The 27,783-nt window shown below is 41.0% G+C and overlaps 2 protein-coding genes across 3 annotated transcripts in view; one reads left to right on the forward strand and one right to left on the reverse strand.

Annotated features, from left to right (window-relative positions):
* KCTD9 (potassium channel tetramerization domain containing 9) overlaps window positions 1-13,050 on the reverse strand; it is an 83,503-nt gene extending 70,453 nt beyond the window's left edge. Inside the window, exons 1-2 of one of the 2 annotated variants that reach the window (XM_040243317.1) lie at window positions 12,758-13,050; window positions 23-144 (exon numbers count right to left, since the gene is read on the reverse strand). In XM_040243317.1, coding sequence (XP_040099251.1) covers window positions 23-144; window positions 12,758-12,805 — 170 coding nt within the window. In that variant the 5' untranslated portion in view covers window positions 12,806-13,050. The remainder of the gene's footprint in view (window positions 1-22; window positions 145-12,757) is intronic. The other variant, XM_040243316.1, reaches the window with a different exon arrangement.
* Window positions 13,051-13,759: 709 nt separating this feature from the next.
* Window positions 13,760-27,783, forward strand: part of CDCA2 (cell division cycle associated 2) — a 40,814-nt gene continuing 26,790 nt past the window's right edge. Inside the window, exons 1-5 of the mRNA XM_040243318.1 lie at window positions 13,760-14,009; window positions 14,867-14,930; window positions 15,023-15,196; window positions 16,434-16,579; window positions 26,673-26,823. Coding sequence (XP_040099252.1) covers window positions 14,867-14,930; window positions 15,023-15,196; window positions 16,434-16,579; window positions 26,673-26,823 — 535 coding nt within the window. The 5' untranslated portion in view covers window positions 13,760-14,009. The remainder of the gene's footprint in view (window positions 14,010-14,866; window positions 14,931-15,022; window positions 15,197-16,433; window positions 16,580-26,672; window positions 26,824-27,783) is intronic.

Genomic DNA, 27,783 nt, shown 5'->3' on the forward strand with positions numbered 1-27,783 from the left:
CTAATAAAAAGGTGAAGGTTACCTGATCAAAGCAATATCATCAATCAGTCCACCTTTCCCATTATACACACTGGTGGCTTTTATGCCGAGTTTATTGCTGGCCACAGAAAGCAAATCAGATAAAGTTCCATATACAGCGACCACCTGTAAACACACCAGATTAATTTGAACAACATATATAATCAATTTCATCACTTCCAAATTACAAACCACCACACTATAAACAAAAACTTTTTTAAAAACTCAGATCACATAAAAAGATTCTGAGAGATCCTTAACATATTATTGACCTGAGATGTATTAAATGCCACAAGTAACGCGTCTGCATCTACGCACATGCTCAGTCATATCCAACTCTGCGATTCCGTGGACTGTAGCCTGCCAAGCTCCTCTGTCCATGAGATTTCCCAGTCAAGAATACTGGAATGGGCTGCTGTTTCCTTTTCCAGGTGATCTTCCCAACCCAGGGATCAAACTCGTGTACCCTGCATTGACAGGCACTCCACCTGGGAAGTCTGCCACAGGTTTCTGCAAAATTCCCTGGTCAATAATGTGTTAACAGTGTCTCTCTTTTGATGTCTCAAATATTTACTCAGTGCCACAATACTATTGAAATCCGAAACTAGAGAAATCAGCTCCAACTAAAACCAAACTACTGATACAATCTTATAGTACGTTAAACAGTGCTCCAGTTCTGATCTAAGAGAGACCCACACTTGAATTTAGATTCTGCCATTTCCTAGCTGTCAAGAAAAGTTGACCTCTTCATGCTTTTGTGGCTTTAAGGAGAAATGAATAGTGCACTTGCATTAGAAGGTCGTCAGGAGAATGAAATGAATTGATGCATGATCAGAGTTTTGCCAAGTACCTGGGACCTATTAAATCTTTATGTTGTTGCTTTTACATGACTTCTTTGTTAAAGGAATGATTAAAACAACAACAACAACGACTTACTGCTTATTAAAACATTTATCATATCAAGTATCTTAAATAGTTAACAACTTTCCACTTCATCTAACTTCAATAACTGTTTTATTTTATAAAACCCAGATTTGGGCTAAATACAGCACAGGGCTGGGTTACAATGAATTGCTCCATTCTCCTTTAACCAGGCAGTCTGATACTTGTGCAACTGCTCATGTAAGAGGTTGAGACTATTTACATGGAGTGAATTTTTGGCTCTGGTCCTAACTCTTACTATATGCTTCCAGTGGCTTTGTTGTACAGTTGTACCACTATGAGATCTCTGAAAATTAGTAGGTGAGGAACTGAACCTGAAGCATGACCTGAAATGGACTTCCCATAAAATATTCGATACAGGTGTCATGTGAAATGCGAACCAGAGCTGGTCATTTGTTCACTGGTCACTGGAGTAAAGTAGACTGAATTTTTCATGAGGTAAATGAATAATCGAGGGGGAGGGAGTTGCCTGCCGATATAGGAGTGCCCAATCTCTCAACAGCACAGTACAGAGATTCCAACTCTTATTTTGGACCATAACCTATGAGAAGTGTTGCAAGTTGGGGCACTTAGGGAAGGGCTATAGGCAAACAGAGTTTAAAGGGAACTAGGTGGATTATTAAAAATAATGTATAATCCAAGTGCTCATAAACACAAGGATAACCAAAACGTGGTATTTTCATACAATGGAATATCATTCAGCTATAAAAAGGAATATAATCTGATACATGCTACAACATAGATGAATCTTGCAAACATTACTCTAAGTGAAATAAACCAGACCAAAAAAAAAGGGACAAATATCACAATTCCACTTATTTGAGGTACTTAGAACAGGCAAATTCGTAGAAAGTAAAAAAACAAAGATGACCTGAGCAGAAGGGGGAATGAAGAGTTACTGCCAAATGGGTACATGGATCCTGTTTGGGATGATGCAAAACTCTTGGAAATAGAAAGTGGTCAGATTATATACACTGTGAATATACTTAATGCTGATGAAATGTGTTCTCAAAATGGCTCAAATGGTACTTTGATGTTATGTATATTTTACCACAATAAAGAAAATAATCACGCAAAGCACTTGGCATAGTCTTTTGTACACTGCAGTTCAGTTCAGTCGCTCAGTCGTGTCGGACTCTTTGCAACCCCATGAACCACGCAGTATGCCAGGACTCCCTGTCCATCACCAACTCCCAGAGTTCACCCAAACCATGTCCATCAAGGCAGTGATGCCATCCAACCATCTCATCCTCCCTCGTCCCCTTCTCCTCCTGTCCTCAATCTTTCCCAGCATCAGGGTCATTTCCAGTGAGTCAGCTCTTCACATAAGGTGGCCAAAGTATTGGAGTTTCAGCTTCAGCATCAGTCCTTCCAATGAACACCCAGGACTGATCTCCTTGCAGTCCCTCACAAGGGACTCTCAAGAGTCTTCTCCAACACCACAGTTTAAAAGCATCAATTCTTTGGCACTCAGCTTTCTTTATAGTCCAATTCTCACATCCATGCATGACCACAGGAAAAACCATAGTCTTGACTAGACGGACCTTTGTTGGCCAAGTAATGTCTCTGCTTTTTAATATACTGTCTAGGTTGGTCATAACTTTTCTTCCAAGAAGTATCTTTTAATTTCATGGCTGCAGTCATCATGTGCAGTGATTTTGGAGCCCAGAAAAATAAAGTTAGTCACTGTTTCCCCATCTATTTGCCACAAAGTGATGGGACCGGATGCCATGATCTTCGTTTTCTGAATGTTGAGCTTTAAGTCAACTTTCTCACTCTCCTCTTTCACTTTCATCAAGAGGCTCTTTAGGTCCTCTTCACTTTGTGCCATAAGGGTGGTGTCATGAGGTTATTGATATTTTTCCCAGCAATCTTGATTCCAGCTTGTGCTTCTACCAGCCCAGCGTTTTTCATGAGGTACTCTGCATAGAAGTTAAATAAGCAGGGTGACAATATACAGCCTTGATGTACTCCTTTTCCTGTTTGGAACCAGTTTGTTGTTCCATGTCCAGTTCTAACTGTTGCTTCCTGACCTGCATACAGATTTCTCAAGAGGCAGGTCAGGTGTTCTGTTATTTCCATCTCTTTCAGAATTTTCCACAGTTTACTGTGATCCACACAGTCAAAGGCTTTGGCATAGTCAATAAAGCAGAAATAGATGCTTTTCTGGGACTCTCTTGCTTTTTCCATGATCCAGCGGATGCTGGCAATTTGATCTCTGGTTCTTCTACCTTTTGTAAAACCAGCTTGAGCATCTGGAAGGTCACGGTTCACGTATTGCTTAGAGAATTTTGAGCATTACTTTACTAGCTTGTGTTCAGTTCAGCCGCTCAGTCGTGTCCGACTCTTTGTGACCCCATGAATCGCAGCACGCCAGGCCTCCCTGTCCATCATCAACTCCCGGAGTTCACTCAGACTCACATCCATCGAGTCAGTGATGCCATCCAGCCATCTCATCCTTTGTTGTCCCCTTTTCCTCCTGCCCCCAATCCCTCCCAGCATCAGAGTCTTTTCCAATGAATCAACTCTTCTCATGAGATGGCCAAAGTACTGGAGCTTCAGCTTCAGCATCATTCCTTCCAAAGAAATCCCAGGGTTGATCTCCTTCAGAATGGACTGGTTGGATCTCCTTGCAGTCCAGGGGACTCTGAGAGTCTTCTCCAACACCACGGTTCAAAAGCATCAATTCTTCAGCACTCAGCCTTCACAGACATGAGTGCAACTGTGCGGTAGTTTGAGCATTCTTTGGCATTGCCTTTCTTTGGGATTGGAATGAAAACTGACCTTTTCCAGTCCTGTGGCTCCTGCCGAGTTTTCCAAATTTGCTGGCATATTGAGTGCAGCACTTTGACAGCATCATCTTTCAGGATTTGAAATAGCTCAACTGGAATTCCATCACTTCCACTAGCTTTGTTTGTAGTGATGTTTCCTAAGGCCCACTTGACTTCACATTCCAGGATGTATGGCTATAGGTGAGTGTGAGTGATCACACCATCGTGATTATCTGGGTCATGAAGATCTTTTTATATAGTTCTTCTGTGTATTCTTGCCACCTCTTCTTAATATCTTCTGCTTCTGTTAGGTCCATACCATTTCTGTCCTTTATTATGCCCATCTTTGCATGAATGTTCCCCTTGGTATCTCTAATTTTCTTGAGATCTCTAGTCTTTCCCATTCTTTTGTTTTCCTCTATTTCTTTGCATTGATCACTGAGGAAGGCTTTATCTCTCCTTACTGTTCTTTGGAACTCTGCATTCAAATGCGTGTATCTTTCCTTTTCTCCTTTGCTTTTCGCTTCCCTTCTTTGCACAGCTACTTGTAAGGCCTCCTCAGACAGCCATTTTGCTTGTTTTTTTTTTTTTTCTTGGGGATGGTCTTGATTCCTGTCTCCTGTACAATGTCACGAACCTCCATCCATAGTTCATCAGGCACTCTATCAGATCTAGTCCCTGAAATCTATTTCTCACTTCCACTGTATTTGATTTAGGGATTTGATTAGGGATAAGGGATTTGATTTAGGTCATACCTGAATGGTCTAGTGGTTTTCTCCACTTTCTTCAATTGAAGCCTGAATTTGGCAATAAGGAGTTCATGATCTGAGCCACAGTCAGCTCCTGGTCTTGTTTTTGCTGACTGTATAGAGCTTCTCCATCTTTGGCTGCAAAAATATAATCAATCTGATTTCAGTGTCAACCATCTGGTGATGTCCATGTGTAGAATCTTCTCTTGTGTTGTTGGAAGAGACTGTTTGCTATGACCAGTGTGTTCTCTTGGCAGAACTCTTATTAGCCTTTGCCCTGCTTCATTCTGTACTCCAAGGCCAAATTTGCCTGTTACTCCAGGTGTTTCTTGACTTCCTACTTTTGCATTCCAGTCCCCTATAATGAAAAGGACATCTTTTTTGGGTGTTAGTTCTAAAAGGTCTTGTAGGTCTTCATAGAACTGTTCAACTTCAGCTTCTTCAGCATTACTGGTCGGGGCAGACTTGGATTACTGTGATATTGAATGCTTTGCCTTGGAAACGAAGAGAGATCATTCTGTCGTTTTTGAGACTGCATCCAAGTACTGCATTCTGGACTCTTCTGTTGACTATGATGGCTACTCCATTTCTTCTAAGGGATTCCTGCCCACAGTAGTAGATATAATGGTCATCTGAGTTAAATTCACCCATTCCAGTCCATTTTAGTTCACTGATTCCTAGAATGCCAACGTTCACTCTTGCCATCTCTTGTTTGACCACTTCCAATTTGCCTTGATTCATGGACCTAACATTCCAGGTTCCTATGCAATATTGATTTTTACAGCATTAAACCCTGCTTCCATCACCAGTCCCATTCACAACTGGGTGTTGTTTTTGCTTTGCCTCCATCCCTTCATTCTTTCTGGAGAAAGAATGTACACTGCAGACATGCCATAAATGACTGTATCCTGAAGAAAATGTGTCCCTTCTGTTTCATATCATTTTTCACCTTTGCAGCAGAGCCTGTAATTCTGTCATTTCAGACACAAAGTTCCAGAGGAGGAGAAAGATTTAGAAAATTCTTAGTATAACAGCAACTATGACAAGAATGCTGATGGAGGAAAAGATTTTTCTACTCTCCCCTTGCAGTTCCCAGGCTGTAAAAGTTGTTCTGAATTTGCTTTGGTTGGTCTCTTGCCTCTCTGCTTATTGTGTATCTTCACATGGCTTTGTTTTGCCTGACATTATCCCCTCCTTGCCCTAAGATGAACTTTCTCCACCCCATTTCTTTTTACTTCTCTCCCTCAAGCAACATAAAATGATAAAATTTAATGTGTCTCTCTATATTATGCTCCTGAATTTAAATAGTAGAGCATACCATAAGACTTATTTTTTTTTCAAAACTACAAATTAAATTGTTTTCTACTTCCATATGATTGATTTTTTCTGTGGGTCAGCTGTTTCCTCATGAAAATAAAGGGCACCAAGCCATGCTGTCAAACTTGGAAGTAACTAGCTATGAGAGGCTATTAAAATTTTTTAAAGTTAGTTATTAAAGATCTCACTTTTTTTTTTAATGTAAGCATTTATCACTACTAACTTCTCTCTTAGAACTGCTTTTGCTACATCTCATACATTTTGGGATATTGTATTTCTACCTTACCATAATAAAGAAAATAATCAGGCATAATAATCTTTTCTTTTCCATGTTGTTTCCCAGGCAAAGATACTACAGTGGGTTGCCATTTCCTTCTCCAGAAGCTATTTAATTTTATTACAACTAATTACAATAAAAGTCAGTTCATTAGTTACATCAGCCATATTTCAAGTGATCAGTAGCCACACTGGCTGGTGGTTACCATATTGAACAGCACAGATACGGAAGTTTTCCTTCATCACGGAAGTTCTTTGAATACCACTGTTTCAAAGAGCAGAATAAAACGGAGAACAAAGAACCAGCTATATTGTTAGGCTTAACCATGTCACAGTAACCCACGATAACAAAGTGGTAGAGTCCAACTTAAATCCTGTTTTTTTTTGTACAGAAGGTGGAGTAGTTGCCATCTTTCGTTTCCCACTGAAGTAAAATTTCATTATAAGGTAAAAATAAGGTTAAAAAAAGCCTCACACAACACAGTTTGGCGATTTCAGGGCAATCAAAATACAACAGGTGTTTTTTTATAGGCTGTAGAACTACTAATGAGCACATTGTAGACACAAATTGAGTTTGCCTTTATGACTTAAATAAGGCCTAACATAGTACTGAATACAACTTATCATTTGACCAAATATTTTCTAACTTGACTTCCTATCTAGGCTGTAAAGTTTTAATAAAAATTTTTTAGTTTGTAAAAGTCATTACTTGTTCTGTGAATTTAGGTAACCAATAAGCCCCTGTAATTGTTGAAGAAGTACCTCCCTGTACAACCCACATCTCTTGACACCCACAAAAAAAAAAAAAAAAAAGAGCAGCCAGTTTAAAAAGAAGGATCCTCTTAAGTGTCACAGTAAGTATCTGGTTCATAATAGGACTCTGATAAATGTTTCCTGAATGTCAGGTGAAATTTTCATTGCTTTCACAGTGCTGAATGAGGGTGCATCTTTTTGTGTGAGTCAATTATATTTAAGTCTTTTCCACTGACATCAGGTAAAAAACAAAGTACACAGCAGAAATGCAATTCTGAAGTAATGTTCATAGAGTTCATGTAACTATGAAAAGTGGCCATTTTTGGATAGTAGAATTAAGGTTCACTTATCTTGTGAGACTTTTTGTACTCCAGACTTGTTACAATGAACATCTTTTATGCAATAAGAGAAAAAAGTTATAACTTACAGTTTCCATAGCTCTAGATACTAGATTTACAAATAAGAATTATTTTAGCAATTGACAAGTAATCTGGTAATGGACAATGTTTTTAAAATGAGATCACCAAAAGGCCATCGATGAGAGAAAACAACACTGAAATTACTGGCAAGGATCTTACAGTACTGAATATTTGAAAATTTCCTTTAAGTTGGGCCAATATACTTGTTTTTGTTTGAAAGGTAATTGTGCCATTTGTTTTCAACAAAATTGCTTTAGCTGACTCTTTTGAGTATACTAACAAATAACTCACAAGTAAGACTATAGACATAATACTTGATATCTTTTATATAAACCAATGAGAATATCAGATTTTAAAATAGGATACAATTTTTAAAATGTAATACACCTGGAAAAGATTTTAAGTTGGTGAGATTCAAACAGACTACATACATAGCTTTCATTATCTATCAACACTGTTGAGAAAAGGTGACATTAGAAAGCTTTTATGTCATGGATATGAATTCTGTTATTTACTAAGCTTATTACTCCAGTCCTCAGAGAGGCCAAGCATTTATAAAATGTTCATGCTTACAATGGCTATCTGTTTCATGTGTGTTATACTTCCTAGTGTGGACTTCAAGTTTTCATGTCACTGTGATTAACCATTTTAATAACCTAGGCACTATACTTCGAATGGAAGCATTCTATGGAGAAAGTTGAGAAGTATGTCTATTAAACTTTATGGCCACTAGATTATATTAGTGTTTAACTTAATTCTTTCTAAAGTTCAGATCCCATTACAAGTGAAAGCTATCCACCGACTAGGAAAGTAAAAAATGCCTAACAGGACATATCAGTTTAATGAAGTTTAATTTACCTTTAAACATTGTTCTCAAATTGTAACCTATGTTATTCAAATTTAAAAAGTAAAACCTATATTTAAAACGTGTTTTTCTTACATGCCCACAGTACCTATTACATAATATACAATCAATAAATTCTTACTGGATTTATGCAGGTCAATTTACCCAACTGGCCCACCAATAACTAAATGTAGAATAAAGTTATCTACCCTTTCTGCTTCATACATTTTAAAAAATTAAAATTATTTTATTTCTAAAAATGATGACTCTCCCTCAGGAAGACAAATATTAAAATATTCCAAATTTTTTAAGTCTGACCACAGCAGGTGTTGAAGAGAATATGGATTAACGAGAGGATTTATGCCATGCTCATGGGATATAAATTATTGCAATGACTTTGAGGAACTTGACATTCTTAAAAAAAAACCATTCACAAAAACTAACATCCAATAATTACAACCCTAGAGCAGTGGTTCTCAAAAGTGAGCTCTCTAGACCAACAGTGTTAGCATAATTGAGGGGTAGATTAAAAATTAAACTCCTAGCCTTTACCTCAGACCCTGGGAATTTACAGCTCTGGGGGTGGTGTGTGCTCTGTGGCCCAGTGTTCAACTCTGTGCAACCCATGTATTATAACCTACCAGGCTCCTCTGTCCATGGAACTTTCCAGGCAGGAATACTGGAGTGGGTTGCCATTTCCTCCTCCAGATGATCCTCCCAACCCAGGGACAGAGCCTGCATCTGGAGTCTCCTATATTAGCAGGCGGATTGTTTACCACTGAGCCACCTGGGAAGCCCCTGGGGGTGGGGCCTAGCAATAGTTGATCAGTTTCTCCAGGTGATTCCAATGCATGCTAAAGTGTGCAAACCATTCCCCTAGAAAGACGCTTGCACATGCGCACCAGGCTATGCCAGACTATTCATGTCAGGACTATCAATTTCATAGCAAAGTATAAAGAAAATAAACACCCCAACTGTCCATTGATAGGAGAATGGGTAAATTGTGATAGTATTTGTATATAATTTGCATAATTATTATAATGGAGTGAAAATGACTAAACTATCACCATGTGGGACAATATGAATTCTTAGAAATGTATTCAATGAAGAACGCCAAGTCCAGAAAGCAAGTTTCTTATTATTTCGATTTCAATATACATAAGCTTTATGTAGATTTTTCACCTTTCTTCAACTTAATACAACAAATTCAACTCTGGATACTTACCAACAACATATTTCTGACTTAATGCTAAAGCCAGATTTAAACAGGTCCTGGGCCAAGATTGTAAACATCGGTACAGAATTAAGATCTATTTCACATCCCACTATGGCTGCAGTGCCTGGCATGGTGCTTCATATGACAGTACTCAGTCACTGCTGATTTAATGAATGAATAAGGTATACAAAAAGCCTGGTTGAATATTCTGAAGAAAGAAAAAGCAACTTAAGTCCACAACGCTCAGAAACATGGAACTCATATCAGGTAGCTCAGAAGCCACTCACTGCATCCTCATTTCAAATTCCTTGATGCCAACTGTTACAGAGAATATTAAAAGAGAACGGGAATTCTGAGGCATGTGGAGAAAGAATGAAAGATTCAAATCTGACTCTGGTAGCAACTTAAAAAAATGAAAATTTAAAGAGTCCAATTTTTTAGAAATATGGCCTTCAAGTTCTTTTGACTAGGCACCCATCCGTGAAACACTACTCAAACATCCGTGTATCATTTACTTATTTATAAAGTATACACCAATGTCAGGGAAAACATAATTTCCCAAATGAGAAAAGGACTTTTATTGACTTAAGACAATGAGTCAACCAATAAAAATCCCTTAAATAATATCATTAGTGAACTCCTGCCAAATATAAGATTGACTTAAAAGAAAAAAAAAGTCTAAAGTGATCTTTGTGTGCTAGAAAATATTTTTAAATGTCTTGCTAATTGGGATGATCTCATCCTATCACTGACTACTATTTCAAAGAACAATATACATTTAGGGAGCAGCTAACCAGTTGACCCACTCAATGACTAAAAGCACCTGTGTCCTTTAAGATTGGCCAAATCAAGTCTTGATGTAATTTTTTATCTTTAAGTAGAAAAAAAAAAAACAACTAAAAGGTGTAGTATTTCTTCTTAAACTACTGGATCTTCTTGCACGCCTTGTGAGGTAGACAATCTCACTTGGGAAAGCATCACTTTAATGAAGGCACAACTCACCCCTCCCCGCAACCTGTCTTCAACATCAAAACATTCAGTATACTTCTGTTTACTCAATATACACAAAAGTCAAAAGTCGTGGTGAGCATATGTTGTCCTCTATAGTGACTAAAAAATGCAGAGTTGGATACAACTTTGTGACTGAACAACAATCTGCAGTGACTCTGCCTTCCCAACCCTAAGCTTCACCACCCAGTGTTGGCAATTGCTCAACAAGCTTTAAAGGAGGGAAACTTATGTAAAAAAAAAAAAAAAAACAGGCATTACTCTTAGGGCCAGATAACAAAAACAGAAGCTAGGTAAGTATGGAGATAATGAAAGTGACAGATATTTCAACTGGTGCGCAAGAGACCAAACTGTTTATCTTGCAGTGGTGCTCTGTTTCAGTTTCATGAAACTCATGTCAAGATCATGCCAACCCTGGCTAAGTACAGCCACTTCATCTATACAAAAATGCAGGCTGTTATGTATTATTCTGTTCTCTTTGGTCAAATAAGAGTAATTTTTAAATATTTTTTTAAAGTATTTTTTTAAATCAGTTTAAGGGGAGGGGAGGAAACACTGAAAACTTTGGCACAGAATATGTTTTTCAGTTAAGCAGTAAAGATGATCACATTTCTTTTTATTTTTATTTTTTGGTTGATTCGCACTGCCTGTGGGATCTTAGTTCCCCGATCAGGGATTGAACCTGCACCGTCGGCTGTGAATGCATGGAATCCTAAACACTGGACCACCAGGGAAGCCCCTGACTTACTTTCAATATTGAATCATATTAGTCTTTTCCAATTTGGGTTTTTATAATGTTTGTAATGAACTATTTGAAAAGTTTTTTTCCAATTTTCTGAGATTCTCTAGCAAAATATTTAAGTAAACTAATATTTAAATCCAAAAAGCTAACCTAGTCAAAAGTACGTTTTAAAAAAAAAAAAAAAAAACCTTAATAAAAATATGGCAAGACTAAGCCAGCCAATTTTTGACAAGAATAAAACTCAGTAGTTTCAGGAGAAGTAGTTAAAAATCTATGGCTGGGTCTAAACATCTTGCCTTCCATGAAATAACATAGCAGAAATGTTGAAGAAAAGGGTCAGTCACAGGCCTGTTTTCGAGAACATACTACAATTGTAACTTTGGATATACTAAATCTTTCTTCCAGTAACAATATATGTTTTGGGTTATGAGTAGCAGTTATCAACAGACAAACCAGGTACAGAAAAAGTTAATAGAAATAAAGTGAATGCTGTGAAGAATTTATGAAAACTCAATTACTTAAGTTTATGCTACTTCTCTTCTAATGAGTATTAAATCTCTAAAACCAGAAGAACACGATAACTGCAGTCAAAAAACTACGGCGTGGTTCAACTCTTTAGAGCACTTTTACTCAAAACTGCAGAGTAGTTGGAAAGCCATTTTTTTTTTATACCGTGGCACAATTGCGCTATTTAAAAATTTACAGTGTGTGCAAAAGATGCGGAAAACACGCTGGCAGATAAGACAGGGAGCCTAATCTACCTTCAGCTCCGACTCTATTGCTTAGTAATTTCTAGATGTCATTTAGCCACACCATAAATGTCTGCCTTGAACGGTCAAATTTTCCAAAGACGCCGAACAACTTTCATGGGTGGGGCAAGGGGCTGAGAAGGAACAGGATACATTTTGGCTTGCTCCAGCGATGGAAAAATATTCAGCACCACACCCTCAACAAAGGCCTAACACAGCAAAGAGTAATGTCCAATCCATCCACTTCGGTCTATTGTCCCAGTCCTCTAAGAAACTAAAATAGTGCGAAATATTAATAAAGCGAGTTACAGAAGTTTTGGCGGCGGTGGTGCTGTGGGATCGTAAAAGTTGGGGGGGGGGGGGTGTTGACCATCTAGAAAATTGTCAGTATTAGTTCATCCCTCTATTCGACTTAGGCTGAGAGAACGTTTTACTTAGCCACGGATATAAAGTTTTAATTGTTTTCACCTGATCACCCTTAAATGCTTTAGTTGTTAACCAGCACTTTCTGGAGCGGACCATTACTCAGCACGAAGGTGGGAACCAGCGCCTTCTGCAGCCACGGGCGGGGGGCAGCGGGGTCTTGGTGGAGGTGGGAAGCGGAATTTGAGCATCAGGTGACAGCGACCGTCCCCACGCCCTCCGAGTTCTCTGTACTCCAGGACCCACACCTGGTCTTGAGAACGATTAAGCCCAAACTGAACTGCGCCGGTCCCCAGAGCAGCTGGGGAGTCCAAGGGCAGGCGTGGGCTAGGGATCCCGGGGTTGGGGAGGAGGCCTCAGGGACCCAAGGTCGGCCTCCTCCCGGACGCCCCCCGCCCCGGCGCACGCCCACCTCCCCGCTTCCAGTCCCTCTCCCCAACTTCAGCCCTGTGCCCCGCGAGCCCGCTCCGCACTCCGCTGTCCTCGCCACCCGCAGCCCGGCCCGCCTCGCCTCCTCCCGACCCCCTTACCTTTCCATTCTTGGGGCTGCCGTTAAGGAACAGGGTCACCCGCCTCATTGCGTTGCCCCCACCGGATCCTGAGTGAGTCGCCACCCTCCCACCTGTCTCTCCTCCCACCTTTTTCTTCTCCCGCCCTTCCCCTCCCTCCACCCACTCGGACTCTCCTCCCTTCGCCACCTTCCTTCCTTTACTGACACACGCACGCACACACACACAAACACGCACACTCCGTCCCACACCCCAAGGTTGGCCGGTCCTCCTTCCCACCCCGCCCCTGGGCTCTTCAGTCAGTCTGGGGCCCTTCCCCCACCTCTCCCAGACTGACTCAAAGCTCCGCCAATCATCGGGCAGCGCAGGGCAGCACTCAACCAATCATCCCCTTGCACTGGGTGGGCTCTCTCTAACCCAGCCCAGGTGGAAGGAGGGAAGAGAGGCTGCAGTCTAGCCGACAGGGAAGGGTTATCAGCCAATCAGAGCTCAACCTGGAGCCGAACGGCGGCTCAAAGCATTACTGAGCAGGCGCAAAGCCAACACCAGGTAGAAGTAATCTGCATACGAAGGCGGGGTTTGAGAGAAGGCGGTGGAGCGCTGGAAGTGATCCATAACCAGTCAGCGCCTCCCAACTTTAGCACCTCCCCCTCGCCCAACCCACAGAGGAAACGGCTGAGGCTGGGGCTCGCTGATTGGGTAAGAGCCGGTCAGCTTTTCTGTCCTGATTGGTCCAAGGATTCTTTTCGAAGTTTGCAGCATCCAATCGAAAGGCGGGGTACGGCGTTTAAAAACTACCGAAGGGATCTTCCGCGAGCCTCTCACAAAAAGTAGTCCCTGCGGTCAGAGGTCAACAGCTGGTCTCTTTGGTCAGTGTGTTATCGGCAGCTAGTGGTGGTGTCTCTTCGAGCCCACGAAGCCTCTCCTTTTCCTGGGACGGCGATGTAGAGGCCTGGCAGGGTTCGGAGTGCGCGCGCACACGTGCGGGTGGCGGCGGCGTAGAGATTCGCAGAGTAACGCCCGGACGCCGAGGAGGCGGGGCCGGCGATTTGAATCGGGTGGCGGTCCGAGCCCTCGCGGAAGGAAGGATGTAAGGGACTCCGGCCGCAGGTTGGGGTGTTGGGGGTGGGGAATCTGGGAGCCCCCTGCGGATGGCTTGACGGCCGGTAGTTGTTTTCTCAAGCGAATGCTTCAGGACCAAAGAGCCGAGATCTAGAAGGCACGGCATCCCCAACATTCATCGGAGTAGCGTTCAAAATAAACCCTACAGGAGGTAAGGCAAGTGATCTGGTTGGGATTTCAGAGACTAGTGCAGATTCAGGGCTTCCCTGATAGCTCTGACAGTAAAGAACCCGCCTACAATGCGGAAGACCTGGGTTCGATCCCTGGGTTGGGAAGATCCCCGGGAGAAGGGAATGGCAACCCACTGCAGTCTTCTTGCCTGGATAGTCCCATGGACAGAGGAGCCTGGCCGTCTACAGTCCATGGGGTCGCAAAGTCGGACTCGACTAAGCACAGCACAGTGCCTCAGAGCTGTTTCTTCTGGGGGGTTTCTCAGCAGTGTGTTCCACTGGATCACCTGCATGCTTTTTAATATGCAAACTCCTGAGGTCTGGGCAGACCTCCTGAATTATTGGGGAGTCTGCAAAAGGTGCGTCTCTAACAGAGTGCCCAGATGAGTCCGATGTTCCCTAAGGTTGAAAATCCTTGGCTTATGGGGTCTGCTTCGTTTCGTCCCGAAGAGAAGTCTCCTCCATTCCTCTTTAATTTGAGATCCTAAAGTAGTCTTTTGACACTTGTTTTCGTGCCAGTGTAGATTGTGTTGGGCTTCCCTGATAAAAAGAATCCACCTGTCAGTGTAGGAGCTGTCTGGTTCAATTCCTGGGTCGGGAAGATCCCCTGGAGAAGGAAATGGCAACCCACTCCAGTATTCTTGCCTGGGGTATCCCATGGAAAGAAGAGCCTGGCCGGCTACAGTCCATGGGGACACAAAAGAATTGAACACGACTTGGCGACTAAACAGCAACAACATGGATTGTATTAGAATTCAGTGTTGAAAGAGGATCTCAATCAGATCACATTAATCTTGGAGGTGAGGTTATTTTTCTTTTTCCTCCTCTCTCTCTTTAGATGGATACTTGTTCACAAGACAGCGAGCCCCTTCAAACCAAGGAGTCTCATATTAATAACGCTGGTATGTAGAGATCTGTTGTCTCTGTGAAATTAAAGGTTTAAATATTTATCTTCTAATGATGTTTAACCTCTACCACATGTTGTCTATTTCAGGAAAAACCCCTTTCATTTTGGGAAATGGGAAGCTTGTAACTCCCCACAAGCAGGCACCTGAAATGACTCCTAATCCTTACACATCAGAGACTTTTAAATCACCTTTGAACTTTTCCACAGTAACTGTGGAGCAATTGGGAATTACACCTGAAAGCTTTGTAAATAACTCTTCCGGTAAGAAATGTTGTCCCTTTGTTGCAGTGCTTTTAAAAGTTTAAAAATTAAACTCTGTACTGTTCACCTGCCCCATCTAGCTTAGCATGTTATGTGTCTAAATTGATTGGCTCTCAAACGTACTAGATCAGGGTCCCAGGGCACCAAGATTATGTTGTTCCTGACTCACAGCTATGTTCTGTATTTAAACTGGAGAATATGTGTGCAAATTGCTCTTTGACCCAACACATGGAATACTGGAGGGTGTATGCCCTAAATAGTAATACATTCAACAGTCGTGTATAGCAAAAATAAGAGAAAGCTAAAAGACAACTAGGAAAATATGAAATTGAAAGAGTAGGGTATGCCTCTTCAAACTTACAAACAGAAAATTGACCTTGGCTAATCTCCCTTACAGAGTAGAAATAAAATTCACTTTTGAAGTCTGTTTTTGCTGGAGAAGAAAGAAATAATAGGAATGGAATTAGAGAACAGCATTTAACTATGGAGAAAAATGTGCTTGAAAGCCAAAGGGCACTAGCTTAATAACACATGATGGAGACCATACCATAGTGGAAAACATCCTGTGCTCCCTTCTCAAGAACATCCCACTTGGCACTTCCCTGGTGGTCCAGTGGTTAAGACTCCAAGCTCCCATTGCAGGGGGCCAAGGTTGGCTCTCTGGTCTGTGAACTAGATCCTGCATGCCACAACTTTAAAAAAAAAGAAAAAAAGAACGCTCTTAGACCTTTAGAAAGCTAGACTTACTACGTATGTTTAGGTGTGCAGCTGGAATTCAGGGTAATGTGCTGAAGGTAGACAAGTATCAAGGAGAAACAAATGGTCTTGAGATAGCAGAACTTGCAAGTATGTGCCAAGGGGGAGATTGTCCTTGGAGATTAGACTAATTCAGATAAAGGGAAATTCTTAGTCCAAGCCCTTACCAATCCTATGCAGGAAATATGAAACAAAATATGAGATGTGTTAATTCAAATGTGTTACACAACTATTTGATAAATGCTTTCTATATTCTGCGCACAGCTCCAGGGCATGGAATAAATCAGTAGTCAAAACAAAGGCCCCTACCCAAAAACTGATGATGTGTGAACAGTCTTCTTTACGGTTTTCCATTTAGATTTCTGTATCACTTTTTTACCGTGTTCTCTCTCAGGCTAGTGGATCATGGGGGTGTTCAGCGCATGATTACTGATGATTGCCTTTTGTTTTGTTCCAACTTAAAAGAGAGTTTTCATTACAGAAAAGTCATCACCCTACCTTAAAAAATCCAGACGGCGCTCTACAGTTGGTCTTCGGGGCCTTCCTGAAACAAACCATCTAATTCGTTTCGTTGCTGAGCAGCGGAGTTTAAAGAATGCTTCATTGACCCAGACTTCCCCTTCTCAGGTATGGTGTTCTTCTAGGTTCCATCATGAATTCTTCTAGGAGGATGTTTTGCTGTTTAGAAAGCTTTTGTACAGTGTTGGAGCTCTGCAGTGTACCTCATCTGTTTTGAATCTGGTGAGAGAATATCTTCTCTGTGTCTTACAGAGATTTTGACCTTAGCAGAAATGTTGATGTTGAGCATGGATCTAGTAAGAGTTATGAGATGCTGTATGGAAATGGCATTCTGGAAGTGCTTTCTGTTTTATTTTGCCAATTGTTGTCTAGTTCCTGTCTGTTTTTGTGTAATGAGTTGAGGCAGTGTTTGTTTTTCCAACCTTCTTCTTTTAATGTTTCGTCTGTAAGTGTCTAATAATAACTGCTATGCATTGGCATGTAGGGATAAGAGTCGCCCCCCGCCCCCATAAAATATATTTGGGATAACTTTGTGGAAAGGAGCTAAGTATTTGTCTGTTGATGGAAAGTCTTTAGATGTTTTTGCCAATTTTTATTAGACTAATAAATGCTACTAAAAAGTCAAATAGTAGCAGACTTGTGGTGAAAGACAGTCCCTGGCTTGTCCTTCTGTGGCTCTTTTGGTCTTGACCTTTCTATTTTAAAAGGTACTTTTATTGGCACTTCTTTATCTTTCAGTTTTAGACCCTGTGTATATGGAAGGCTGTTTAGTGCACTGCAAGCCTTCTCAAAAATTATCTGCAGGTTCCTGGGAATCACTGAGTCCCATCCAAGAGGCCCATGAGGTCAAAATTATGTTTTGAAACAACACTAAGATGGTAATTGGCCCTTTTTTCACTCTATTGATGTTACATTCATGGTGTAAAAGCTGATAGCACCAGTCATTTTACCTTCATCACTGTCCAGCATTCACAGGAAATAATAAGTCCAGTTTCACTTAACTTCCTTGATGAAGCAATAAAAAAAATCATCCATTTTAATTTTTCAACCCTGAAATATTATGTGGGATGAAATGGGAAGTGGACACCACACACTTTCAAAGTACATACCAAAGTGTGGTGGATGTTTCCAGAAAAATTGTGGATGTGACTGTCGGCGCTGTGAGTTGAACTAGCTATTATTTTCATGGAACATCATATTTATCTGACAAACAGACATGGTTAGCCAGACTTGGGAATGTGGCTGGCATTTTCTCAGAAATAAACAGTAAACTTGCCATTTCAAGGAAAGATGGGTATTTCTTCCCAATGAAAAAGATTCAAGTTTTTGAGAGAGAATCAAAATTATGAAAAACTTGTATTCACCACCACTCTGAACTTACTGCACAACTTCCCAGTGACTGCTTTTCTGATGGATCCTTGAGGTTAATAATGAATGTGATGTTTGGATAATTTTATTATTGCATAATAAAATATGTCAGCATTTGGAAGATATGCACAGCTGAGTGAACCAGTATTCTCTGCATGACAGGTGCTTGCAAAATACACCTTCAAGTTGCAGGATAAGCCCATGGATTCTAATATAACATAATATGAAAAGTTCATTGATCTCACTTGAACTTTTGACTAACTTTAAACTAATGTAAACTTCGTATTTGACCTTGCAACTAACCTTTAAGAAGTCTTTATTGAATTTTGTGGTGCATTAAAGAAAAATGTCCACAATTCTGAAAAAGTTCTTGAAATACTCTTGATAGATACAACCCACATGAATTGAGAGTCTCTGAAGTGCTCAGTCATGTTTTAGAGTGTAAAGACTTCTTGAGAACTGTGTTAGAGTAGATGGCAGCATGGCCTGTGGGGTTATATTGCTGGTGTTTGATTCTTGGGTTTATTATTAGTTCATTGTGACTTTTGGCAGATTAGTTGACTTCTGTGTCCCAGTTTCCTCATGTATAAAATGGGTTATAATAGTAGCAAGAGTCTTAAATTAATACATATGACGTACTTACAACTCTGCCTGGAACATGGTATTTGTTGTTGTTCTGGCTGTGCTGCATGCCACATGAGATCTTAGTTCCCCAACCAGGAATCAAACCTGCAGCCACGACATTGGAAGTGTGGAATCTTAATCACTGGACCACCAGGCAAGTCGCTCTGTTTTAGATTTGCTGTCATTGTTTATATTTCTTTGAAAAATGAGAGTTTTGCTCTCTCACATCTCCTAACCATAACTATTCCAACACTTTCCCCTTCCTGCCAATACAACCAGTTACAATGTTGGTTTAAATAAGGGCTGATTGTGTATTATCTGTGGTGCTTGTGTGCATGTGTACACAGCTGCGTCCAACTCTTTGCAACCCCTGTACTGTAGCCCGCCAGGCTCCTCTGTCCATGGGATTCTCCAGGTAAGAATACTAGAGTGGGTTGCCATTTTCTTCAGGAAATCTTCCCAACCCAGGGATCGAACCTGCATCTCCTGCTTTTTTTTTTTTTTTTGGTTTAATCTTGTATCATGTAATCTTGAGAATCCCCACACTGACAGAACTGTCAGTCTTAGGAGTCCATCCATTCTTTTCTCATTTTTAAGTGCCCTCTGACTTAGATTGGCTTCGATCTAGATTTGCTGGACAGCTGGCACTTCATGACTTCCTTTCACCAGCCTTGGTGATTTCCTTTTTCTCTCCTATTTGTATTTCCTTTCTCCGTATTCTCATATCTTTTCTTGGTGTACTGCCTCATTTTTCTGGAGCCTCTGCATATCTGACAAAGTTTATCCTACCAACACAATTGAATTACGGTTTATCCTGTATAGAAATCTGGGTTGGACCTATTTTCCCTCAAAATTTTGAAATTTTGAAGGCATTTTCTGTTGTATTTTAGCTTAGAGAATGAAAAAAATCCTATTCATTCCTTCATTCATTCAACTTACCTTTGATTCCCTATCCTTTGTTTAGCCTTCTTTTTCATTCTGGAAGCTCCATTCCTGCTGGTATAAAATATCATGATGGGCTATCTCTCACGGTGGCCTGTTGAGGACATTATAGTTTTTTCTTCCTTAGATCTCGGGGTCTCATTTTACTACTTAATTGTTTTAGGTTCTGGCTCATGCTCAAATCTTTTCTTCAGATGCCTAGTGATCCTTGACTCTGTTCACATTTAAAAGTGCGACACTTTGACAACTGCTCGTGCTCAGTCGCAGAGTCTGATCAAACTCCAGGAGAGAGTGAAGGGCAGGGAAGCCTGGCGTGTTGTGGTGCACAGGCCTGCAAAGAGTCAGAGACCACTGAGCGACTGAACAACAATAAGCTTCAGGACTGTTCGTTTCATTTCTGTGATATTTTAAACACTGTTGAAATTTAGACAGGGGTTGCAGTGAATCTGGAGATTGTTTTGGGTAGTGTGGACCTTTTAACAAATGCTTTTTCCAGTCCACGAGCACAAAATACCTTTCCATTTATTTGTGCCTTTTTTCAGTTCCTTTCATCAGTGTCTTACAGTTTTCAAGATATAGATCTTTCACTTCCTTGGTTCAGTTTATTTCTTAGTATTTTATTCTTTTTGATACAGCTGTAAATGTTCTTCTCTTAAATCTTCTTTCCTATAATTCTTTATTTGAGGGTAGAAACACAACAGATTTTTGTATGTTCATTTTGTATTCTGCAGTTTTATTGAATTTCTTTATTCCAACAGTTTTTTAGTGTGGTTGTGTTTGTACATATGTCATCTGAAGCTAGTGACAGTTTTATTTTTCCCTTTCTAACTTGGCTGTCTTTTCTTTTTTTTGCCCTAATTGCTGCTTCTTATTCTTTCAGTATTAAGGTATTAGCTATTGACTTCCTATTGTGTTCAACCCTCTTTCTTCCTCATCCCCTGTATCATAAACATAGATATGCACTTCCCATCCTTTACAACTTCCCAGTAGATAAGTTACTTGAATATTCAAGTCTTTATGTTATTGTGACCATGTGTGTTATTTTCACCTGTTTTCCCTTCTGCATTTGTCTTATCCAACCTTTTCTTTTGAGTCATTTTCCTTTAGCACAAACAAATCTTTATCTGTCCCTTTAACTTTCCCTAGGGGATTCCCTGGTGACTCAGACAGTAAAGAATCTGCCTGCCGAGCAGGAGACCCATGTTCAGTTCCTGGGTTAGGAATACCCCTAGAGGAGGAAATGGCAACCCACTGCAGTATTCTTGCCTGGAGGATCCCATGGACAGAGGAGCCTGGTGGGCTGCAGTGCGTAGGGACATAAAGAGTCAGACATGACTGAGCGACTGCCACTTAACTTTCTCTAGAACCCCATGGCGTCCCATTTCTGTGTCTGCCCCTCACAGGAAACTCCTTGAACAGTTGTCTGTTCTGTCTCACTCATCTTCCATCATCTCCAGTGACTGTAGCCACTCCTCCTGGGCTTCTGCATTGATCCCAAATGGCCCACACCTTGGCCAAGACTATGATTAATTAAGTCTTACTTTGCATCTTAATCAGTGTTGCCTCAACATTTGACTGAATGCAGCTACTCCCTCCTTGAACCACTTTGCTTGGCTCTTGGGTATACCAAACTCACCTCATTTTCTTCTTGTTATTGTCATCCCTTCCTCTGCTGATCTCCCTTTTTTAGTTCTCCCCTCAAAAATGTTTGAGCACCCCAGGCTCTCCTCTGCCCCCATTTTGTTGCTTTCCTTATATAAACTAATCCTTTCCCATGGCTTTGGACATTGTCTATAGACTCGTGACTTCAAAATGTCTAAATGGCCCAAAGTTCTGTAGAGCTCATACTCAGATACCCTCTTGCCTATTCAGCACCTTCCCTTTGGTGTTTCAGTAAGCACTTCCAGCATTACATGCTGCTGCTGCTGCTAAGTCACTTCAGTCATGTCCAACTCTGTGCGACCCCATAGATGGCAGCCCACTAGGCTCCTCTGTCCCTGGGATTCTCCAGGCAAGAACACTGGAGTGGGTTGCCATTACATGCTCACAGCTAAACTCTAGGTTTCCATTCCCCACCATTTCCCCATCTCAGCACACACCATTGTCCATTTGCTCTGGCCAACAACCTGCCCATCTTCCTTGGTTTCTTTCCTTTTAATCTCTCACATCCAACCCAGCATTGCCTTTTCACTTCATTTCAGAAACCTCTTTGTAAGCTCTCATGTCTCTCAGCTCGGCTGCTACAGCCCTTATGTGCTTTCTACCTGAATCACCAGCTGCTTCTTCATAACTAGTCTCCTTACTTCTCACCTTCCCTGATCCATCCACCATCCCGCAGAGCAGTCAGAGAGATACATTTCAAGTACGAATAAGGGACTTCCTTGGCAGTCCAGTGGTTAAGACTCCACCCTTCCAGTTCAAGGGAGTGCAGGTTCAATCCCTTGCTGGGGAAAAAAGATTTCACATGCCACGGGGTGCAACAAAAAAAATAATGATAAAAATGCTAAAGTATGAATCTGATCAATCACTCTTCATCTTAAAATCTTCCCATGGATTCCCGTTATGCCTTCAATTAAACTCAAACCACATCTTGAAGCTTTCATGCCCTCCCTGATCCGAGCCCTGCCCACTCCATCTTCAGCTCCCTATCTCCTGCCATTTTCTGGGCACCCTTGCCTTCTTTCTGCCGCATCCTCTCTGCACTCCAGGCCTCTTGTTCTGCCTTGTTCTTGCAGAATGCCTCCCTCTTCTCGTATCTTCCTTTCATTCATATTCATAGTGTTGGTCATGAGTCTTGTCCAACTCTCTGCGATCCTGTGAACTCCTCTGTCCATGGGATTCTCCAAGCAAGAACACTGGAGTGGGTTGCCATTCCCTTCTGCAGGGGATCTTCCTGGCCCAGGGTTCGAACCCAGGCCTCGTGCATTGCAGGTGAATTCCTTAGTCTCCCACTTACTGTTTTCATTTCAACTCGGCTGTTACTTCAGAGGGAGTGCTGTCCTGACTCAAGTAGAGCAGCACTGTTATTACCGAATCACCCTCCTTTTTTAGCTTCTCAGGGGCACCTCTTGTACTTGAAATTATATGAATACGTTTTCAGAATTTTACTCTAGAACGTCATTTCCTCCTGTATTCTGAGCCTTTCAATTGATTTCTGGCACAGGGAAAGAATGTTGACTGAGTGATATAATTCCTAAGACAAAAGTATCAAAAAAAGCAGTATGTTTTTTAATGCTTCCTTTACTTTTCATATATGAATGTTGTTCTCCATCAGGAAACAGAGAAACAATGATTTTGACTGGGGAACCTTTAATTTGTTTAAAGCAGATTTCAAAATGGGCCAGACTCCTAGGAAATTAAACGTAACTCTCCCATGTTCAAATATAAGTTTACAAAAAAGGTACATTAAACATAAATAGTATGGCTTTAGGATAAACCCTTTCTTTCTCTGTATCTCAGATGAGAGTTGACCACCAGCTTTTCATGAATGTTATGTGCTGTTTATGTCATAAAGGTTTACATTGTCAACCTGTTTGAATTTTAAATGTGTTATGTAACAGAGTTTGCTTTATGAATGTATTTAACTGGGAATAAAATCAAGAGTGTGAGCAGATTCACCATCAAACATGGCTTCAGGATTTTAACAGGGTTTTCTCCATATGATATCTTAAAGGGAAGTAATTTTTTATTTTATTTTTGCTTGTTAGTGTAATTACTTAAGTTGCTGTAAGCTCCAAATCAGTGGAAATATGTTAGTCTAAATAACACAGACGAGGGTGGTGGGTGGGGAGAAGTTCTAGATAGAGAACTTAATCAGTAATTTATTTTATGGGTAACAGAACTCTTAAATTATACATCATTTACATTTATATGGCAATTCTACCCCTGCTTGTTGTTATTCAGTCACTAAGTCGTGTCTGACTCTTTTGCGACTTCATGAACTGTAGCCTGCCAGGCTGCTCTGTCTATGAGATTTCCAGGCAGGAATACTGGAGTGGGTTGCCATTTCCTTCTCCAGGGGATCGTCCCAGATCAGGGATTAAACCCATGTCTCCTACATTGGCTGGAGAAGGAAATGGCAGCCCACTCCAATATTCTTGCCTGGGAAATCCCACAGAGAGGAGTCTGGTGGGCTACAGTTCATGGGATCATAAAGCACTGGACACGACTGGGCGACTAAACAGCTCCTGCTTTGGCAGACAGGTTCTTTACCACTGAGCCACCAGGGAAGCTCCCTACCCCAACCCCTGCTAGTACCAATTTAATTTGATGACTCTTCAGCTGTTAGCAGAGTTTCCAGAGAGTTCTGTTTTTAACTATTTGGCTTTACGGTTTGAGTAAATGAGTAGCTTTCACCTCTGAGGAAGTAAGCCCCCCATGACATCAGAAGGATTTAGCTCGAGGTTGCCAAAGGAGAGAGGGTATGTGTAGGGAGGTATCCAAGCTACCGCAGAACATGTGTCTCTTGTTCTGGCCCCTGATGTCTATGGATGGAAATGAATAGAGACCAGTGTGGATGGAACTAGTTATGCTGAGACCTCCACATGACACAGGGGCCAAGGCAGATAGTCAAATGTTATTTTTAGCAAAATTCGGTAAAATTTCCAAATAGTTTCTTCTTGTCCCTTCTTTATAGATCTGTCTCCAGAATTTGTTGTTTTCTTGTAACCTTAATCTCCATATAGTCTCTCTCTTTTATTATTGGGTAAAGCCTTCACTGTGTAGACAAAACATTCTTAATACTGACTTTAATTTTTTAATTTTTACTTTTTATGTAATTTCTAATAAAAGTGTTGGTTATATTCCCTGTGTTGTACAATATATCTTTGTTACCTGTCTTACATCCACTAGTTTGTACCTCCCACTCACCACCCCCCAACCCCATATTACCCCCGTCCCATAAAAAGTATTTTGTTCTCTATAGCTGTCTGATTCTTTTTTGTTACATTCTCTAGTTTGCTGTGTTTTTATTTTATTTTTGCTGTGTTTTTTAGATTCACATATAAGTGATATCGTACAGTATTTGTCTTCGTCTGTCTGATTTCGGTTAACATGATGCCTTCCAAGTGCATTTGATGCAGGTGGCAAAATTATACTCTTTTTATGGCTGAGTAGTATTCTAATATATTGTGGATATTCCAGTACATACATTGTGTATCCATTGGTCTGTTGATGGATGCTTAGGTTGCTTTCATATCTTGGCAGTTGAAAATAATGCTGCTATGAACATTGGGGTTCGTATCTCTTTGAGTCAGAGGTTTTAGGGGGTTATATATCCAGGAGAATTGCTGGGTCATGTGGTAGTTCTATTTTTAGTTCTTTCAGAGACCTCCATACTATTTTCCACAGTGGCTACACCAATTTCCATTCCTACCAACAGCAATGAGGGTTCCTTTTTTTTTTTTTGGCCACACCATGTGGCATGTAGAATCTTAGTTACCAGAGCAAGAATCAAACCTATGCCCCCTGCAGTGAAACATGGAGTCTTTACTGCTGGACCACTAAGGAAGTCCTGATCTGTGATCTTTTTAATGATAGCCATGCTGACAGCTGTAAGGTGATACTTCACTGAGGTTTTGATTTGCATTTGCCTGATGACTAAGGTCTGTCTAGTCAAGGCTATGGTTTTTCCAGTAGTCATGTATGGATGTGAGAGTTGGACTGTGAAGAAGGCTGAGCGCCAAAGAATTGATGCGTTTGAACTGTGGTGTTGGAGAAGACTCTTGAGAGTCCCTTGGACGGCAAGGAGATCCAACCAGTCCATTCTGAAGGAGATCAACCCTGGGATTTCTTTGGAAGGAATGATGCTAAAGCTGAAACTCCAGTACTTTGGCCATCTCATTCAAAGGGTTGTTGACTCATTGGAAAAGACCCTGATGCTGGGAGGGATTGGGGGCAGGAGCAGAAGGGGATGACAGAGGATGAGATGGCTGGATGGCATCACTGACTCGATGGACGTGAGTCTGAGTGAACTCCGGGAGTTGGTGATGGACAGGGAGGCCTGGCGTGCTGTGATTCATGGGGTCACAAAGAGTCGGACATGACTGAGCAACTGAACTGAACTGAATGATTAGTGATATTGAGCATCATTTCATGCGCCTGCTGTTCATCCATATTTCCTCTTTGGAAGAAAAGTTCTTATGTACAGTTTTTAAGGGATAATATATATCATATGTAAACAACTTATATAACTCAACGTTCATGAAAGTAAAAGTGTTAGTCCGACTCTTTGTGACCCCGTGGAGCCCATTAGGCTCGTCTGTCCATGGAATTCTCTAGGCAAGAATACTGGAGTGCGTTGCCATTTCCTTCTGCAGGGAATCTTCCTGACCCAGGAATCAAACCTGCATCTCTCACATTGCAAACAGATTCTTTACCATCTGAGTCACCAGGGAAGTCATCGAATGTAAAGATTTGTTTAACTCTCAAATAATTGGGATGTGTTTTGTCTGGGTTTCTTTTTAAAGTGCTTCCCATCTACTCCAGACAGACTTCTCTCCTCTCCTCCATGGGTTTGTCAATATCAGTACTGGCCAACCTGTTGCTCCATGTTTATAGTAATATAAACTTTTAATAGCTACCAAGAGTAGCTGTTGCCCTTTGGTAAGGCTTACCTGGTAGCTCAGCTGGTAAATAATGCACCTGCAATTCAGAAGACCCTGGTTCGATTCCTGAGTTGGGAAGACCTGCTGGAGGAGGGATAGGCTACCCACTCCAGTATTCTTGGGCTTCCCTGGTGGCTCAGATGGTAAAGAATTTGCCTGCAATGCGGGAGACCTGGCTTTGATCCCTGGCTTGGGAAGATCCCCTGGAGGAGGACATGGCAACCCACTCCAGTATTCTTGCCTGGAGAATCCCATGGACAGAGGAGCCTGGCGGGCTACCGTCCATGGAGTCACAAAGAGTTGCACACAACTGAGAGACTCAGCACAAGTAGGAGAGAGGAGAAACAAAGATGAGGGCAGCACACTGAATGTTCAGACTCAGAGTACATGATTTGGGACTTCCCTGCTTATCCAGTAGTTAAGACTCCACGGTTCCACTAAAGGGAATCCTGCCACTGCAGGGGCATGGGTTTGACTCTTACTCAGGGAGCTAAGATCCCACATGCTGAGTGGCATGGCCAGAAATTTTTTTAAAAATTATTTTAAAAATGTTTGATTCAAGGGAGGAAGGTGTCTTCTCTATTAACTTTTTACCTCTGATCTTCAAAAAGCCCATCTTTGGCTTGATTTGTAATGTCTTCTGTGCTTCTATATTTTAACAGGGCAGCCCTGCTTTGTATCGAAATGTTTATTCGTTAAGAGAGCAAATGTCTGCCTTCCATTTGGCTTTTAACTCCATAAAGGAAAACGAGAAAATGACTGACTGTCCTGAATTCTCAGAGGCGGAAGGAGTGTTCAAGACCAGAGGCTCGAGTGAGTAGAAAAAATTCAGTCCGTTTGGACTTGTGCATCTTTTGAGACAAACCTCTGAGATATTAAAAAAAGATTTACTTCTATAGTGTGAAAGATGTCTTTTCTGAAGAGCGCCATATTTTTCAGTGGAGCCTAACATTTAAAATTTGGGATGTTTCACACAAAAATCTAGATTTCTGATTTCTCTTGAAAAAAACATCATTCCTGAGCATACACCTTATGTTTGCATATGACCACAATTAAGTGTTGGATGTTACAATGTCAGAGCCCATGGACTCTTTCATCTTTAAAATTGGGCATGCTGTAGATTTGGGTAAACAACCTTTCTTCTTTTTCAATTTATTTTTATATTTAAGGATAATTGCTTACAGGATTTTGTTGTTTTTCTGTCAAACCCTTGGATTTTTAGAGGATTATTATTAATTTTGGTAAGCATTTATATGAATAACAAACACTCAACCCTGATATGGTAAACAGATATATTTATTCTGACATCTTAATAGCCTGCCATACTCTTTATCATAAGTTTTAAATTGTAACTTTTTTGGTAATTTTTTCTGTCACTTTTGGTTTTCCAATCACAAAGCATTTCAGACCCCAGAACTGGACAAAATCCTGGCTTTGCTGTAATCAGCATAATCCTGAGGTTCCAAATGGTTTTGTTTGGTTTCTTGAACCATCTTCAGGTACACCTTGATTGCCGGGCATTGTTACTCAATACAAATCCAGTGTATCCACCTCTGCAATACACAACCTGCTCCCTGTACTCATTTATATTTGTAATTTGTAACTTACCTATTTTTCAGTTTTTATCTGAGCTTTAAAATATTTTATTTACATAATTGCTATAAATTCTGTGAAAGAGAAAGTGAAGTCGCTCAGTCGTGTCCGACTCTTCGCAACCCCATGGACTGCAGCCCACCAGGCTCCTCCGTCCATGGGATTTTCCAGGCAAGAGTA

Source organism: Oryx dammah, unplaced genomic scaffold, assembly GCF_014754425.2.
Source record: "Oryx dammah isolate SB20612 unplaced genomic scaffold, SCBI_Odam_1.1 HiC_scaffold_1, whole genome shotgun sequence".
Lineage (NCBI taxonomy): Eukaryota > Metazoa > Chordata > Mammalia > Artiodactyla > Bovidae > Oryx > Oryx dammah.